Raw genomic sequence first — 20,143 nt, 5'->3', positions numbered from 1 at the left:
TCTTCTGTAGACAACAGAGGGTCAGTAGAAGATTATAAGGCAATGACTTGGAAAGCTTTGCTTATTGTAGGAATACAGGATGAGTATCCTTTATCCAAGATGTTTGGGATAAGAAGTGTTTTGGATTTTAGATTTTTTTTTCAGATTTTGAAATACTTGCATATACATAATGAGAGATTATAGGGAGGGACCCAAGTATACACTACTATAGACATAGCCTGAAGGTAATTTTATGCCGAATTTTTAGTGTAGTTGTGCACTGATGGTGACCCATTGCATGGGGTCAGGTTTGGAATTTCTCATTTGTGGTGTCATGTCAGCACACAAAACATTTTCAGATTTTGCAGGATTTTGGAATTTCCAGTTAGGAATGTTCAACCAATATGGCTCTGTAAAGAAGAATCTTAATATAAAAAAATATGGATGTTCCTTAGTCCTGGGGCCTCTCTTTTCCACCTATTTCACCATTTTCTATGGATTTACAACTGAACAAATTGAAGTTGAACTCTCCCTTAAGTTCCCAATCCACATTTTCAAACACCTATTTGTTTTCCCCATGGAAAATGGCTCCCTGACATTCCCAGACTAACATGTTAGAAGACTTCACTTTTCCTCACCATCTTAACAAATGGCCACCAGATCTACCCAGAAGTTCAAGTTAGAATCTTGGGATCATTGATGGTTCCTATCACTCCCTTGGTCCCACTTCAACCATGACCCAGTCAATATCACTGAAATATTTCAAATATGTTTCCTTCTTTTCTCCTTTCAGTCTACCATCTTAGTCTAGGCCACTGCTTAATTCTCTAACCCAGGGTTTCTCAATGTGGCATTACTGTCATTTGGGGCTGATGGTTCTTTGTGATGAGGGGCTGCCTTAGACACTGCAGGATGTGTCACAGCAACCCTGATCTGCACCTACCAGATGCCAGCAATACTCCCTCTCTCCCCATTTGTGACAGCATTGTCTGGTGTTGCCAGGGAGACAAAGCAGGCCCCAGTTGACAGCCACTGTTCTTACCTAATTTTCCCACCCTTCCTCACTCGGGATCCTCCACACTCTGGCCTCTCCTTGGTTCTCTGAATTCACTCAGCTCCTTTCTGTTTCCAAGGAGGCTCTTTCCTCCATTCTTCTCTTGGCTGCCTCATCATACCTGTGATCCCAGCCCCCAAGTCATCTCAATAGAGGGGCTCCCTGAATAGCTTACCTACAAGGACCCCTGTCCTTCTTTATTACCATCACAATGCTTGGTGATTATTAAGGTGGTCATTATTAGCCAGACATGGTGATACACACTTTGTACTCCCAGCTACTTGGAAGGCTGAGGCAGGAGGTTCATAAATTTGAGGCCAGCCTGGGTAACTAGTGAGAACCTAGTATGTGCGAGGTCCTAGGTTTAGTCTGCAGTGCTGAGGGGAAAAGTAAAGAAGCTAAGAAAAAACAATTTGGTAATTATTTGATTAAGCTTACTTTTTTGGTCTGTCTTTACCATGTAAATGAAAACATTATTAAGGCAGGGACTCCATCTGTCTTGATGAAATTAGATGGTTTTTTTTTTTTGACTGTTTTACCTCTAAGGCCTAGCACAGTGCCAATCTAAAGAACTGAGTGAGTGCATGGACATAAATGTGTCTTATATTCCAGATGCTAACCACACTCATAACCAATGTCAAGGGCATAATATGAAAACTTAGCTCAGAAGAATCAGAATGGTACCTGGACAACCTACATTTCAGCTTCCTGATTCATAATGTAGACAGAGGCACATCCTGGAGGGGTAAAAAATCGCAGATATGAGTGACAGCACCTCATTATCTCCACTGGGAGAAGACCCCAAGAGCAGCTTAAATGTTTCCTTGTGATAGAACCCAAATTGTGCCTCGGGGCACTTGGGAGCACACACATGCTGAACTTGGGCAAAAAAGACAGGAGGACTGATAATCTTTTTTTTTTTTTTTTCTCCCCCAAATCAGGGATTGAACCCAGGGGCGCTTAACCATTGAGCCACATCCCCAACCTGGCTCTGAACTTGCGATCCTCCTACTTCAGCCTCAGGAGCTGCTGGGATTGCAGGTATGCACCACCACACCCAGTGAGAATCTCAACTTTACAGCCACATTGAGACCAGAGACCACCTTCTTTTCCTTTTCTCCTTTACCATGTTGTATGTTTTAAGAATAATGGCTTCCATGCAGAGAACTGAGATGCCCCTGAGAAATCTCAAGAAATAGAAGTGACCAACAGAATCAAAACTCAGTGAACTCACCAGAAAATGCAGGTATGCTGTTTGGGGGAACAGGATTCCCATAGGGAAAATACATTTTAAAATAGTCACTCTCCTATCCAATGCTTTCTTTATCAGAAAGAAAGTTGCTACTGAACAGATGATTAGTGTGTCATTGCCCAAGTGACTATCTATGGAACTTTTGGCCAGTTATGCTTTAAAATGTGTTCTAATTTGACCATTCAAAATGTGTCACACCCTGCCAAGTAGATCTCATCCCTTATTGTCAATTTTGAGGTCTACACTCAAGAAAAGATTTTACAATTATTACTTTATTTCCAGTGTCCCACATAGTATTCCACAATTTTTCACTTTGTATTGTCTAGAAAATGGTATTTTTCAGGCTATAGTTCAGATTCTGTATACAGAGGTGAGACATACTTCGGATGAGGAAAATTGGATTTTGAACCATTGATTTGTGAAAAACATGTTTTAAAGTTGTTCAATTTTGTTAATTTATTTTTCCCAATATAAAAATGGCTGGATTTATTTGTACCACTGGCCTTTACTATTACAGCAGAGAATTGAGAATGAACATTTTGATGTCATGGGAACAGTGCTCTCTGGACACCAGTGTTCAGACAGTGCAGTAAGGAGGCTTTGGCAGCCTGGAGAGAGTTACTGTTCCAGCTGGTTACTATTCCGGCTGTATTCCGTCACTTACTTGCTCTGTGCCCTGGAGCAGATTACTTAACCTCTCTGTATCTGTTTTCTCATCTGTAAAGTAGGAATAATTATATAGTTGTCCTTCGGTATCCATGAGGAATTGGTTCTAGGACCCTCATGGATACCAAAATCTGTAGATGCTCAAGTCTCTTATATAAAAAGGCAAGGTATTTGCATGTAACCTATACATATCCTCCCATAACTCTAATCATCTCTAAAATACTTATAATATATGATGCCATATAAATCTTTGTAAATAGTTGCTATACTGTATTGTCTAGGGAATAATGACAAGGGAAAAAGTCTGTACATGTTCAGAACAGGTGCAATTTTTTCCCCAAATATTTTCAATTCATGATTGGTTGAATCCATGGATTCAGAACCACAGACACAGACAGCCAAGTACATCACATCATTGGGTGCTTATAAAGAGTAAGTGAATTAATAATTCTAAAGAACTTAGAATAGTAGCTGGCATACAGTAAACACTGAATAAATGTTAGCTCTTGTTATTAGCATAGCTTTTGAAATTGCTTCTGATTGATAGTAATTCTGTTTAAGTTCACTGAATAAATAGGATTTGGGCTAGATTAAACTCAGTGGAATTTCATACGCAAGATTATTCTAGCAGCCAATGGTTCTAACTCCATACAAAAGCAAATATCCTGAATAAGCACATGGTAAATACCCTGTGGAGAATGCCTCAATTCTGAATTGCTATGTTCTTATGTGACTCAAGATCGCCACCTTAAAAAGTCTCTGCTAAAAGTCAGGCAAGGGGGGCTCAGTGGCAGAGCACTTGCCTAGCACGTGTGAGGCTCTGGGTTCGAGTCTCAGCACCACATATCAATAAACAAAGTTCCAATGAAAACCAAAAAAATATATATAAAAAAATAAGTCCAGGCAAGGGATGGGGCACATCAGAATAAAGATGTATAAACCAAAGGTCCTGGTGACAAGGAGCCTGCTGGTCAGATCAGAACCCTGCTGGCCAAGCTGTGCAGGCAGGCGTGCAGATTACCTGCTTATGTTCAGCCCTTTCACTGGAAAACAAAAGCAACCTTGTGCCCTGAGAGCAGGAATGACAGCTCAAATGGCCCCAAAAGCTGCAGGAACACTGAACATTCCAGCCTTCGAGCCTGTCACTCATACCAAGCTCAACCACATCCTGGTTGCTGTTGCTCCCGAAGGAAGCCACATAACAGGCTTTAAGTTTAGGATATTATCTTCTATACTTAGTGTTTTAGGGCCCCTAAGGTGACATTTATTGGAATTGGGACTATAAAATGCAGTGTTTGTTGATCAGAAGGCAGAAGCACAAACAAAATTTCTGTGGTTTACCACAGAGACGCCTCCTCCGATGTGAATGCGGAAAGAGGTCACTTAACAATGAACCATTCAGATAAACAGACGGTTGGCTCCCTCAGTGGTTTCCATCCTGAACTGCTAAACTGTTTTTGCTTAATGACATGTAACACCTCGCTTAAAAGTAATAAAGGTATATTTGAAATCACACACTTAAGGACTCAGAAGACAGGCACACAGGTGACACTATGCAGAAGCAGAGTTGTTGGAGGGATGGTCTGCACTGGGGAGAAGGGTAATGCATAGGATCATATATGCTTCAGAATCTAATGGGGTTATCTAATAACTCCCCATCTCTAAACAACCAAGATCACCTCCTTGCTGATCAATTTTTAAAACCCAACAGCAGCCCATTATTAGTCATTCATCTTTGTTCCTTATTTCAGAAACCACGGCTACTAGAAAGGACACGGTGTCTTGTTCCAGCACACCCCGTGCCATGCCCAGATCTAACTGCAGCCAGCATGAGGATGCTAAGTGACCCCCCGCCTCACATCCAGCCCTGGGGGAGCAGTCACCCTGCTGCCTTGCTCTGTTCCCACAGACTAATCTGGAAATCAGAGGTGGTGGGATCTCGCTCGCACTAACAAAAACAGTGACTTCACTCATTAATATTCTTTGCTCAGTATGTGTTCACATCTATTAAACTGTTTGATCCTCACAGCACTATATGCCATTCAGAGTAGGAATTAATTACATTTTATCAATGAGGAAAACTAAGATACAAATCAATTAGAAAAAGTGCTCAGGATTAGAAACTAGTATCTGGCAGAGCTGGACTCATATCCGACCCTCCTCTTAAAAGGCTAATTTGGTTTGGGCAAAGGTTTTTCAGCCTTGGTACTAGCAACGTCTAGGTGATTCTTTGTTTGGGGGATCTTTCCTGTGCACTCTAAGGTGCAGAATCCCTGGTCTCCACCTCCTAGAAGCCAACAGCATCAGCTCCCAACATCCAAATATATCTCTAGACCTTGCTAAATCTTCCCTGGTAGGCAAAACAGCTGTTGGGAACCACTGGGCTAGGGGGCTGAGGACTAAGGTAAGCTAGGTGTCACATGTGAAAGGACCACTTTCCTAGGGACCAGTGTAGCTGCTGTTCAGGGCAAACATAAAGACGCCTCTGTTAAGCTGCAGAGTGTGGTTTCCTCAGGGCACAGCACAGGTCTGCTTGTTTTAGGAAAGTAGTGGCTTTCTAGAATTGAAGGAAAGGAAGAATGGTCGGGGTATAGGACACATGCCAGCTCACTTCCCCTCCAAAATTTTGACATGTTGTTTATTTGGTTTTTAAATAGGCAATAGATTCACATGTTTCAAAATTAAATAAAGAGGTACATACAGAGATCTTTCCCCAATTCAAGAGCCCTACCACAGAGTTCTTCCTAGAGGCAGCTATTATTAAGCTGTCTTATGTGTTTTCCCTGAGAGGTTTTATAAAAGAACTTGTGTTTAAACAAATGCTTCTTCTTAGATCACAGTGTCTCTGGTCCACAACTTTAAACATTACTCATGTTTAAAAAGTCATAAAAGACATCTTTCCTTAGAATGTGGTGAGGGCCAGACATTATTCCCTCTGCCCCATTGCTGCCTGTCTCTGCTGATGAGGAAAAACGGGGCTGAGACGTGGGATGAAACGGCCGCTAAGGTCTGAAAACGTAAAACAAGAAGAGAAACTTGGCTGGGGCACCGGGGGCCAAGGGCTGCTACCTGAGTGTGTCCTGGTCCGATTAGACATGGAGGAAGTTGGTTAAAGAGACGTGGCATCTCCCTGGTCAGTGTTGGAGACAAAGGCAGGGGAACTCTGTCCTCACTGCCCTCGGCAGTCACCAGAACCAGAATCTCCCAGTGGAGGCCTGTGTTGGGCAAGTTCCAGGAAGGAACGAGAAGCAAAGTGGGTAGAGGCCTAGTTGCAGAGGAAAGAGAGGAGGAAAGGCAAAGGGTGGTAATAAACACACCCCTTGCTAGTCCATGTCCAGGTAGTTGGGAAATGCTAACTGTTCTACAGGAGAGATCACAAAATCAGGACATCCCATGGCTGGAGGTTGTACATCCTTCCTGAAGACTGCTAGGTGACCTGGCATTTGACATTGAATTGCCACGCTATCTGCTATTTTTGGAAGGGTTAGGATTGGGCTGGGCAATTTTTTTTCACATTTAAAATAGAGAGTACTTGGATAGCTGGTTTCAGTCAGTATTTCACCTAGTTAATACTACACTTAATGTGACCTCCTGCCCTGTTTCCTGCTTCCTTCTAAATCTTTCTCCTTGTTATAAAAACAAAAACAAAACCAAAATATATTCTTTCCCAAAATTTTTTAGTTTCATCAATGGCAGGAATGTTCTGGTAGTCACTCTGATTGGAAAATTTTAGGTCTGTATTAACTGTGATTTTTTTTTTTTAAAAATCTTTCCTTTTTTTTTTTTTTTTTGGTATCAGGAATTGAACCCAGGGACTCTCAACAACTGAGCCACATCTCCAGCTCTTTTTTAAATTTTGAGACAGGGTCTTGCTAAGTTGCTGAATCTGGCTTTGAACTTATGATCTTCCTGCCTCAATCTCCAGAACTGCTGAGATTATAGGTATGCACCACCATACCCAGATTTCCTCTTTTTGAACCCAAATTTATACCCAACTGTGTTGTTCAACTAACAGAAAAGCTTCCCATGTCACTGTCTCCTGGCTGCATAGAACTTGCACACTGTGACTAGATTTGCATAGTCATTGTATTATTTCACTATCCTCCACAACAATATCATGGAACCAATAACATATACTGTCTGGCATGGTAGCCATCAGCCACATGTATTATTTAAGCTTAAATTTTCCAAAATCAAGATTAAAAAAATTCAGGTGCTTGGACACCTTGGGCATGTTTCAAAACCCAACAGCCTCAGGTACTACTGAAAATTCTACTGGACAACACTGGCCTAGAACATATTAGTCATATAATGTGGATTGAAGCCCTCCAATCCCTAAGACTAGGTTATCACTCAGACCCAGTCTATATTTCCCAAATTACCTGCAATTTTCCCCAAACACTGACACCTGACTTTGTTCAGTCTGGTCTCTCCCCCTCTTCCAACAAACCACACTCACCCCGATTCTGTGCCTGTGCTCATAAAATTCTCTATCATGAAGACAAATAAGTAAGTAAAACAGAAAATACAGTCAACTAAAAGATTTGGAGTTTTGTCATGACAAAAGACAATGAGACATTATAAAATTTTGTCCCAGCAAAATGCTCTGCTAACAAGCCTGGGAAAAGCCCCAGAACACTGTTGTGAGTTTGGAGCTCATCAGGATTTGCAAGCTGATTAAATAAAATGCTATTTATCCTGGCACTAATACGGATTTGGTTCATTAATTTTTTTTTTCACATGGGATCACATTTTTTCCTCTCAAATAAATCCTAAGGTCGTGTGAAGCAGAGACAAGCTCTAACAGGTATTTCTTTTGCATCCTTTCTTCTCTTCCTCACTTTTTCATACCAACAGTGGGTCAGAGGTTGTAAAACACTGCAGCTTATGGGCCTGATCTGTTCCAAGGGCATGTTGTTTTGATGAGAGTATATTTTTTAAAAAATTGGGAATGGTTGATAATTTAAAAAATTTCACATCAAAATGCTTATTTCTGGTTTCCTGAGAAATCAGACCAGTCTTGGGCAAGCACTCATGCGTTGCTCTATTAGCTGGAGCAGAGTGCTACCCCTCCCCTTATAAAGGTCTATATTCTCCTGATGGTTCCCCTGTTATTTCACTCCTTTATTACCTGTGTGGTGGCTCTAGGCTTTTGCATTTACAACTCTTGCAGAAGACACTCAGTGAATTACCTGAGAATCGAAATACTAGACTCTGTAAATATAGTGAGGCAGCTCTTAATGCCTGTCTTAATGGGCAGCTTGTTTGTTTTAGGCAGCTAAAACCAAACTTATTTTAGCCTTTAGCTGATGACATTAACCTTATGTTTAACACTTCCTCCTGGGCTTGCCAAGGACTGATAATGGATTAGGGAAATGGAGTTTGGAAAAAAAGCAGGCAGCCTAAACAATCATGTGCAAATAATCAAGAGAGGGAGAGTATAGAATTGTTCCTTGAAACTGAGTGTTCCCTAAAAACATGTGGAAATCGTAACACTCTTGATACTGAGTGTTGCTTGTTGCTGCTCAGTAAATCTTGGGTATTATTCAGAAAGCCTAAGCCAGCTGGTTAACACAGACTCATACTGAGTTTTTCTCTTTTAGTCATCTTATTAGACACTGCTGACTACAGTTGTTTACAAGTCTTGTTTCCCTCAATCTACTGCATGTTTCTTATTGACTCCTTTCCTCTCTTTCTTGTTTGTAGCACAGTAGACGGGGGCTCCTTAACTTGGGCTACCTGAATTGGCTTAAGTCACAGCAAAGACACAATGGCTCATCAGAGCTATAGGACTAGGAAAGAAATTTTAAGTTATTTGTAAAGATCATAACTAACGAAGTTCATGGTGGCCTTGATGATACTCATCTAGTCTGTGACCTGTCATTTCCAGTTTCTTTGTCATTTTTCCCTCATGTAAAAAAATAGGAAAGCCCAGTGTGGTGGTGCATACCTATAATCCCAGTGGCTCAGAAGGCTGAGGCAGGAGGATTGCAAGTTCAAAGCCAGCCTCAGCAAAATTGAGATGATAAGCAACTAAGTGAGATCCTGTCTCTAAATAAAATACAAAATAGGATTGGGGATGTGCCTCAGTGATTGAATGCCCCCTGAATTCAATCCCCGGTACCCCCCAAAATTAGGGATAATATTTTCTTATCTCCTGCCTTATAACCATCTTCCTATTCTCAAATGCATTCAAAGCTCACACTCAGGCATTATTCAGGCATTTCTGTCTTCTAGCTTCAAGTTCTTTCATCTGGGAAATGGTTTATAGGGTCCAGAGAGAGACATGTTTGCAATAGTGAATGTGCCTCATATTATCACCTCTCCTAACTCTTTCATTAACACCTTTTCCAGTTTGAAGATATACTGCTTAATGGAGAAGAATTAAATTGAATAATTCAGCTAAGCTTTTATCTGTCAGCAAAGCAACACTCTTTGTAAGTGATCCTTTCTTCCTGCTGTGCATATCAATACCATATTACTGAGGGTGAAGGTTCTAGGGGATGCGCTGGTTTTTGTTTTCCAGTGTTTTCCTTAGAGGAGCTGCATACCTTACCATCCATTGCTTACATGCCTTTTAAAATCAGAGATCATCAAAAAGATCTCTGTTGTTGTTGGTATTTTGTTTTGTGTGTGGAGTTAGGTTTTTTTCATTGTTGTTCCCCTTTTAACTTTCCTTTTCTTCTTTTATCTACTGAAAATTACTTGTTATCACAGAATCTGATTTTTAGTTTTTATAACTTTCCCAACACTTCTGAGCTAAATATTCCATTAGAGACATTAAAGGTAGAATCCCACCTAGAATATTACTTACAACCTGCTTTACTAAATTCCTGGGCCAGGCACACTTAACTAACTTCAGGTTGTCATGATCATATTCTTTGCATTATGTTTGCATCAGGAAGGAGCTCCTGTGGGTGAGGATTCAGTCAACAGTCTGCACTGCGCAATGCTGATCAAGAATGCTGCCTGACACTGACCTGAAGTAATGTCAGGGTTAGAGACCATCTCTATGTTGGTCTCATGACTGACTGAGTTTACGTGGAGTCTTAGACAAATAAGGGCATTTGTTTTTACTACCAGTATCTAAAAATAAACAATAATAGTGTATTGTAACCTTTGGCCAGATGCATAAATTTTATAAGATAATACAGAGTGACATTTCTGAGCTCTTGAGTCTCCACCCTGCTTTTCCCTAATTGCATCATCATTCTGGATGATAACCTTATAGGTTTAAACTTAAAGGTTTGGATGAATAGAAAACTCAGATAAGAAAGATATATCAGGAAAAAGAACATATTATTCCCCATAAAAACTGAACAGGAAATGTATCATGTTAGTTTGATCATCTGAATATGTAGTCAGATCAAATGATTCAAGCACTTACTGATAAAATGTCTCATCAGTGATCCATCAAAGAGTAACAGGTAAAAGGGAAAATTAAAAAATTAAAATATAATAAAACCTCAATACACAAACCTCCTATTCCCAAGAGGGCAGGAGGGAAAGAACTTTTAAAAGCTGTATAGTCTATTTATAATCAGGAATAGCAGTGCCTGGGGACACATTTTACCCAGAAATGTCTCTGAACATTAACTTGCTTGCTAGGAACCAAGGATTTATCAAATTCAAAGAGTAGTAAGATAAGATACATTGGGAAGTCTGGAAAATTAAGATTTTTGTGAAATGAGCTAAAGACATGAAATCTGAGAGGCTCAGAAAAAGCGTGCGTGTGTGTATAGAATTTCACACTTCAGCTTTGTTTAAAATCCAAAGGTAGAAAATGTTTAAAATTCTGGTGGAAAGCAACAAGTCCATTAAAGAAATCATATATTAGATGTTGAACACTGTGTGCCCTTAAAAGCCACCTTAGGAATAATAACTACCTTCCCTCATAGTTTATCACGGTAAGTGTGGTGGGCAGAAAATGGCTCCCAAAGATTTCCTCGCCCTAATCCTTGGGGACTGTATGTCACATTCTATGGCAAAGAGGAGTTGAAGCTACAGAGAAAATTAAGGTTGCTGTTTAGCTGACTTTCTAATAAAGAAATCACCCTGGACTTGAAAGCAGGAGGGCTTCATGTAATCACACAGGTTCTTTAAAGTGGCGAGTGACATAGCAGGAAAAAATGTCCAGCAGCCACTACTGGACTGGAGATGGACAGGAGACATGGTATGGGGAATGCAGACAGCCTCTAGAAGCTGGAAAGAACAAGGAAATGGTGCTCCCCTAGATCTCCCAGGAAGGATGCAGCTCTGCAGACATCAAGGAGACCCAGGGTAGATTTCTGACCTTCATAACTATAATGATTTGTGTTATTCAAATGCCAAGTTTATGGTAGAGCAGTAACAGGAAGCTAAAACAGTAACTTAAAACTGCTTTAAAGGAAGAAAAGGCCTCTAACAATATTAACATGCCAAACAGTAGACCAGGGATCCACTTCAGGAGTTGAAGAAAGAACAAAAGACGCTTGCTTACCTTCTTATAGGTTTTTTCTTCATTTTGTTTTCCAGGAGCTGCATCTCCATTTTCAGCAGCTGACGACATCTACAAGGGAAAAATATTCTCATTTGAATTTAAACTCTACTCTGACATACAACATATTAATAACATTGCTAACTAAGGGAGGCATTTTAAACTTTGCTTTTGTTATTATTATTGTTGTTGTTTCTAAGAAGAGATTCTCAGAATGCTAAAAAAAAATCTTTGTTTCCTAATTTTTTTGTGAAATCAACCTTTACTTTTCAATCATTTTGGTAGTATACTTAACTCTGTAAGCTCTGAGAAAGAGACGATGGAAGGCCAAGTATACATCATGAGTATAAGTTTGTTCCTATGAAGCCATAAAATTTTTTTCTTCTTCTGGTTATAAATGCTCACTATAAAAATATCTGGAAAGTACCAAAAACTATGAATCAGAGAAAAAAATCATTTTTAATTCTACTTCCCATAAGCAACTCCATTATTCACAATTTAGCATATTTGTTTCCACTTTTTGCTCTAGGCATTTTTATATGAAAAATATTACAATACTGCCTTACTCAGTATTGTCACTGAATACTAATGTATCCTAAAAAGTATTTTCCCATTTGATGATAAAAGTTTCATTGTAAGGACAATAATGTTTTCTACTTGTGAGGTATACTACTGTCTGAAAACTGTTGTGTATCAATACTTAGGTTAATAATGCTAATATTGGAGAACAGTTGAGATGGTTCAAGGATTTTGCTTCTAAAAATAACACGTAATTATTTTGTACTTACACCTTCAATGTGTTCTTGGACAAGAGTCCTGGAATTATTAAATCATGCCAAGGTATTAAAAAGTTCAAGCTCTTAAAATATGGTGCTAAATTTCTTTCCAAGAAGACTACATCCATTTATACCATAACATCAGTGAGTGGGGGCTTGCTTCATGACACACTTAGCAATGATTACTATTGTTTTCGATATCTTTGTTAATTTGACAGTAAAACAAGGCCTCTCCTGAATTAATTGAACAATTACTTAATCTATCAGTACTGGGGATTGAACCCAGGAATGCTCTACCACTGACCTATATCCCCAGCTCTTTTTATTTATTTTTTTATTTTAAGACTGAGTCTCACAAGTTGCCCAGACTGGCCTCAAATTTGCAATTCTCCTGCCTCAGTCTCATAGCTGGGATTACAGGTGTGCACCTCAGCACCAGGTCATCTCTCCTGATTTTGATTTGCATCTTCGAAAATTACTAGTGAAGGTTAACATTGTTTTTCACAACATTTTAGCTCTTCATGTTTCTTTTGAATTTTCCATTGTTTTGCTCATCTACTTGAGTCTTAGTATTTCAGATATTGATATTTATCTGTAATGGTTATTAATATTAATGATTTCCTTCTTGATTTCTATGTTTTGAGGCTACTAATATATTATCAAATGCATTATTGATATTTTTCTGTATTGCTGAATATTTTTTAATTTGTTTTATAATTAGGATACAAAGAAGCTTTACAATTTTATGCACTTAGCTATTGGTTATCTGATTTTTTCCCCCCAATGCTTTTAGATAGAACACTTTTTCTCACAGAGAAATATAGATGTTCAAATGCATTTCTCTTACTTCTTAAAACTTTCACTTCAAATTAATCTGAATTTTTAAATTCAGTTACTTCTTTGATAAATAAGGTAACTACACAGAGTCACGATATTTGAGGGTCTTATATTAAGTTCCATGAAAAGCATTTCATACAGTATGGAGGGATAGATAAAACTTCTGACTTTCTTAGAAATCTCTAAAGCATTCTTCAAATCTGAGACTTTTAATAAATGCCATATTTGCTAAACAGAATAATTCACCAGTCAATTTTCTGCACTAAACGATTGAGTTTGCCTGGGCCGCCAATAACTTGTATGGCCAAAGCCATGTAGGAATGTGAAAGCATGGGCCACAGCAAGCACACCTTACCAAGTTTATTACTACCCAGCAATCAAACCACCCTGCTATCCTTTTAATTTTTCTGATCTATTTATTCAATCTGTCCATGTTAGAATAGGGAGTTTCAAGGACAGGTGTTTCACAAATGACTGCTTTCCACTGTATCTGTTTAATTTGCTTAAAGAACAATTGAGTTTTCTAGTCTCCGTGGGATAATATTTTAGTGAGTTCTGAATGAAATACTAGGAAAATTAAAGCGCCTGAAAGGCTTTAAAATATCAGGCTCAGTATAAAAACAAACCTTCAGCTGCTCAATAGAGCCAGGAGAATAAAGACCTCCCTGAAGAATGCCACTCCAGTAATTGCACATCTAAGACTTTGCAGCTTTTAAAATGCAAGCACTTCAAGAGTGACTCTGAAGGGTGCTTGAAAAAGCCACCTCAATGAGAAATTGACCAACTGGCATGAATGAAGGATGGATGATGAGATGGTCTTAAAGTATTTTTTTATTATTTTGTAAATCACCCCTGACTTGACAGTAGGGGAGAGGAGGAGAGAAATGGGTAAACTTCAGTCTTAAAAAATCAATTCCTTTTAAGGTGAACAAAACAGATAATAATGATAATGGAGGGCCCTGAACTACCACCTGACTTCAAAGGGTTTTTGTTTTGTTTTATTTTATCCTTCTATAGAGTGATGTTTATCAAAGCTCACACAGACCTATTAACCCGAGACACCTGGGTTGGAGAGGCAAATGGGATGCTTGGAAATGAGCTGATAAAGTGCAAAGAACTGTTGAAATGGTGACAGCGGTGATTACTATTTGTTCCTAATCTTGTTATATTTCCACACCACTTAGAATACTTCATTTGCAATTATGGAAGTCAAGGTAAGTATAGATAAAAGATACTGTTTTAAAAAACATTATAATCATATGTATTTTTCATATACACATAAGAGGAAGGAGGAAAGACATTCTCAGAAGTACTGATTATCTACAGATGGTAGAATTATAAATGCTTTAGGTTTTTGTTTTTATATTTTTCTATGTTCTCCAAGTACTCTACAGTAAGAGCTACTACATTTAAAAATAAGGAAAATGCTAATGTTATTAAAAATTTAATCACACAAATAATTAATGGCAGAGACCACCTCTGGGTTTTGTCCCTTCAGGTAGACCAACACCCACAAATTTTCTGGCTTCTGTTTGCTTAATGTTTGTTTTAAATTTCATAATGTCAAAATTAAAGGTCATGAATGAGATTCATGCATTAGAATATTTATTTATAAGTATACAGTAAAAAGATATGCAAATATACTGCATAGTCAGAATTAATTAAAAATATAAACTATAGTTTCTTACCTTTATAAATGAAATGGCAAGTCATCTGTAGTTGGTAGTGATGGGTGGTCTATTCATGTTGCAACTTTTTTCTTTCCCAGGTTCCTGTTAAAATAAAAATCACTGGTCAAAATTTATTCACACCCCTATTTTTCTCCCAGGGATACATAAACACAAAATTTAAAAATGAAGGAATATGAAGGAAAAATAAAGGGGCAACAAGACGATGCCATCAATAGGGGTTATGCATAGGACGTAAGCATGTAATCCAATATGGCATTGAAGAAATGGAAGTCTTCAATTTGTCTCAGATCCCTAATTGCCACAGCAAAGGAAAACATGATCAGTTCCCAGATGCCCATTGTCCAAGAGAGAAAAGCAAGCCAGTGCCTAAAACAAACCACAGGTGTTGGAGGATTGAGGCTGGAGTGAAAATTTCTATTGTGGGTTTTCATAGAGGGAACTTCACTTGACATGTGGACAATTTTTCATTTCCCTCTGATACATCACCTGTGATTTTTGTTAGAGTTGCTCAGATGACACAACTTTGAACCACGATTCAACAAACCTCTTTGGCTATAATTATGTTTTATATAGAAGAGATACTTGCTCATTGTAATCAACTTTAAAAATGCACAGAAATATAAAGTAAAAATGAATCAGATCCCATATTTTCTCCCTCTAGAAAATAACCTATGTTAGCTTTTTGCTGTACAGACTTTCAAAATGTCCCCTATGTTTACACACACACACATATGGACACACAATTTCTTCAACTTGCTCCTACAAATCTATTTTAGATATATTTTTCCAAATCTACACATCTACTCATTTAAAAGTAACTGCAAAATATTTCACAAGATGCTCATATCATCATTTAATCATTCTCTTTTGGTTGAACGTTCAGATTGTTTCCAGGGTTGGCTACCATAACAAGAGCAGGAATAAACAGCCTTACTCAAACATCTTTAATGTTTGAGTTCTTTTATTTCTGTGGGAAAGAATCTTAGGAGTGCAATTACGATAAGCACATTAACTATTTGCATGACTATTGCTATAGTTCTTTCTCTTAAAACATCCAAGCAATCAATCCAACAGTGCATAACAAGTGCCTGCTTATTGACATACTTAACAGTGCTGGATGTTCACCATTTTAAAGTGTTTGCCAACCTTATGGACAGATCATGGCATTTCAGTTGTTATAATGCAAGTTTTCTCACTACTAACGAGGGTTGATTTTTTGGTGATTTAAAATTTTTAGTTCATGTTCTTTGCCTATTGTTATACTGAGCTGTTTATCTGTTTTTTTCTGAACAATTTATAGGATTCCTTAGTACATTAATCATTAACTTTTCTTTTCTTTTTTTTTTTTTTTTCTTTTTTTTGTGTGATGCTGGGGATTTAACTCAGGACCTCATGCATGCTAGGCAAGCACTCTAACACTGAGCTACATCCCCAGACCCTATCCATTAACTTTTGTCACATGGGTTGCAACCTATTGTTCTTCATTTGGCTTTGTTTTTAGTACCTTTTCATGCAGACATTTTAAAATTTTACAAAATCAAATCTGCCAATTTTCCATTGTAGGATACAGCAGAGTGTTCCCCCTAACTGATGTTATACATCCATTCTCCCATATTTTCTTCTAACACCTTTATAGTTTCATTTTTAATATTAGATCTTCACTCTAAATGAAATTAAATCCACATGCAATCATTCCCTGATAGAAAGTTAACTGCCCCACCATCATTTATTTTTTAATATACCTTTTCCTTATTGGAAAGACATGCACTTTAAGCATACATTCAGTTTTCCTCTGTATCTCTATTTATGGACTCTACTCTGTTCCAAAGACTTACTTGTGGATTACTGAGCTAATACACTCTTTTAAAAGCAGGAACATGACAGTATGTTTTGATATCTGCTGGTGCAAGTTCCCATACTATTGTTCTTTCATGTTTGGCAATTTCCTTGTAGTTATGTATTTATTCCGACTTTAAAATCATAATTCATTATCTGGGTGTGGTGGTGTATGCTTATAATCCCAGCAGCTTGGGAGCAAAGGTAGGAGGATCACAAGTTCAAAGCCAGCCTCTGCAATTTAGTGAGGCCCTATGAAACTTATCGAGACCCTGTCTCAAAACATAAAAAAACCCTGGGCATGTAGCTCAGTGGTTAAGTTCCCCTGGGTCAATCTGTGATATTTCCCACCCCGGAATTTATATATTCATTGATCTGACAACACCTTCACTCTCCAAGTCTGGATTCTGACTATAATTTTATAAAAATTTATATGCTAACTTGGAAAGGATTTTTCTCTTTAGAATTTAAAGTTTTCTCATTCAAAAAGATGGTATAGCTCACTACTTCTTTAAAGTCTTTTGTGACTATCTTAGATTTTTAAAAATTTGTCCTATATCTTACTAAATTAATTTTTTGATGTTTTCATTTTTCACTCTTTTAAATGGGGATTTTTCTATTTGCACTTCTTTTTTATAATGTTATTGTATTTGTATACTTTTGCTTTATTTATTTATTTTTAATGTGATGCTGAGGATGGAACCCAGGAGCTCACACATGCTAGGCAAGTGCTCTACCACTGAGCTACAACTGCAGCCCCTCTATTTGCATTTATAATCAGTTATTAATTCATATAAAGAAAAATGGGTTTAATCCAGTATCTTCTGCCCAGTTATTTTTCCAAAATCTTTTGTAGAATTCTAAAAGATTTTAGGTAGATTCTTAGTTACATCACCTGCAATATTTATGTGGTTTATTTCAATTTCTTTTCTTCTTGCATTCACTGAACTTCTAAAACAATGCTGAGTCACAGCAGTTGAGTAATGGCAGCGCCAGGCTTTTATAACATCCTTCAGTAGTCACCATCTACCATGGTGCTATTATTGGGTTTAGAAATGTGGCAGTTTCTTTCTGCTATTCCTAGTTCACTTTTAGTTTCTATTAGGAATGTCTACTGAACTACATAAAATGTATTTTCAGCATCAGTTGATATAATTATAATTGTTCTGCTTTAGTCTATTGTACCAATGTATATATTTGACAGATTTCATAATGCAAAAATCCACCCTTGTATTTATAGAATAAACTTTGCATTTATAGAATAAAAGTTTGATTTGATTTGCTCATTTTTTTTTAAAAAAAGGATATATTCATGAGTGATATGTTGTGCCTCTATCATTACTTGTATCAAAGAATTGATATTTTTCATAAAACTGGAAGCTTTTTCTCTTTAGATGTACTCAGCTTTTGTTCTATAATTATTCATCTCCTGGGATTTATAACAACTTTGGGTCAAATTTTGATAACTTGTAATTTGTTCAAAACCATCAATTTCCTTTAGATATTAAAATTTATCACCATTTATGTATTTAATATTATATATATATATCTTTTTTATTAGTCAGATTTTCCCTTTTTATTTGTCTTGTGGCCATTTCCATTGTTTTGGCTTTTACTGTTAGTAATTCCTTCTGGGGGGTGGTCATGGTTGGTTTAAAAAATTTAGATGCAATCCAAAAGCATTTAGGCTAAAAATTATTCCTGATAAATTATTTCCCTGTAAGTTTTAATGTAGAGTACTCTAATTTCCAGATAATATGTCATTTTGTTTTCATTTCAATATAATCTAAGAATCATCCATAAGGTCTTTTTAATTTCAAGCATTTACACATGGTTATTCTTTCAGTGCCAATTTCTTGATTTATAGGACTGGGATTAAGGAATGAGTAATATAGCCCCTATCTCCCTCAAAACTTATTTTCTTCTAATGCCATGGACATAGATTTTTGTTTTTGGTGAATGTTCCAAGACATAAGGGAAAGTACACGTTCTCTGTTTATAGAGAAGAAATGCCCTATACCATCACTAACCTATCTCATTATTTGTCTACTCTGTCATGTTATTAACAAATTATACCCAAACTCCCTCATATGGCTATTTATAGTTTTATCATGTTCTTCTGTTTCTCTCCTTTTTTATATCATATATTCTAACTACATTGATTGGTGAATGAAGGAGATGTCTATGATAATGTCCTTATGAGTTATACTTTCTGTTCTCAAAAAATATCTTTTTTTCTCATTTAATAATTTCCATCCTGCATTTCATTGTAGTTGATATGAATATGCTCATTCCCAATTTCCTTTAGTTTGCATTTGCCTGGCATATCTTGGTCATTTCTTTATCTTCAGCTTCTTTAAGGTTATTATTTTGTTTTACCTGTGTTTCTTATGAACAGCTTAAAAATTGAATTTCAGTTTTTGCTTATCTAAGACTCTGTTGTTGTTTGACAGGGGCCCAGAAAACTTGACATGAGTTGTAGTAAGTTTGTGTCTGATTTGCTTCCATTGCATTTATTAGTTACATGAGTTGTCACTGCACTTAATTTTACTCATTCCTTATTTGCTGGATTAATTATGTTTATGATTCCATTTTTTTCTCTTACTAAACTTATTATTCCATATATATTTTGCTCATGTTATCTTCGTAATTTAAAATCATTTAAAAATATATATATTTAAAAAATCAAAATGGCTATATGCCATCTATATTCCCCAGACATTTTTTTCTTGGCTACCATAGTAGAGACAGAGGTATGGCATTTTGATCTTCCTATGAGAAAGGAAGACGGCCCGTCACTGGAATTGTGGTCAGCAGATATCTCCAGCTGACAGTGCCGCCGGGTCTGATTCTGCAGGATGTGACTTCACACTAGCCATGACCTCCCTGAGGCAGCTACCTCCTGTGACCAAATGACAAGGCAGCACTCTTCCTAGATCTTGCTGACGAGGTGGCACGGGCTATGTGGCCTCTGTGTTTCTTCCCTTCTTTCACAGGCTGTATTAGTCTCTTGGTGCTGCTTTAACAAAACACCACAGACAGGGTGGCTTAAAGTGACAGGAACTTATTTTCTCACAGTTCTGAAGGGTGCTGGAAATCCAAAATCAAGGTACCAGTGGAGCCCTGCTCCCTCTGGGCCTCCGGATAGACTACTTGCTTGTCTCCCCCTTACTTCTGGTGGCCATCCATACTTGGCCTTCCTTGGCTTGCAGGTACATCACTCCAGTCTTGGCCTCTGTCACCACATAGCTTTCTTCTTGTGATGTGTGTCTCTTGTCTTCATATGACACTTTCCTCTTATAAGGACACCAGTCTTACTGGGTCAGGGCACACCACTCTCATGACTTGATCTTAACCTCATTACATCTACAAAGATTCCATTCCCAAATTAGAGTACACGCACGATCTCTGGAAGTTAGGACTTCAACGTATCTTTTTGGTGAACACAATTCAACTGATAGGACAGGTATTAATTCATAATAACTATCCTGTACCCCAAACTCTGTCCCAGAACCTGTTTCCAGAGAACCTAACCTTTTTCTCTCTTCCTTATCCCCAGGTGGAGATATTTGTAAA

At 37.6% G+C, this 20,143-nt stretch overlaps 1 protein-coding gene across 1 annotated transcript in view; it reads right to left on the bottom strand.

The window, feature by feature from the left end:
* Pip5k1b (phosphatidylinositol-4-phosphate 5-kinase type 1 beta) overlaps positions 1-20,143 on the bottom strand; it is a 285,854-nt gene that overhangs the window by 159,477 nt on the left and 106,234 nt on the right. The window contains exons 2-3 of the mRNA XM_076843452.2: positions 14,729-14,812; positions 11,431-11,499 (exon numbers count right to left, since the gene is read on the bottom strand). Coding sequence (XP_076699567.2) covers positions 11,431-11,499 — 69 coding nt within the window. The 5' untranslated portion in view covers positions 14,729-14,812. The remainder of the gene's footprint in view (positions 1-11,430; positions 11,500-14,728; positions 14,813-20,143) is intronic.

This window comes from Callospermophilus lateralis, chromosome 2 (assembly GCF_048772815.1).
Source record: "Callospermophilus lateralis isolate mCalLat2 chromosome 2, mCalLat2.hap1, whole genome shotgun sequence".
Lineage (NCBI taxonomy): Eukaryota > Metazoa > Chordata > Mammalia > Rodentia > Sciuridae > Callospermophilus > Callospermophilus lateralis.
The sequence above is the reverse complement of the archived record's forward strand: the minus strand, read 5'-3'. Positions and strand labels throughout refer to the sequence as shown.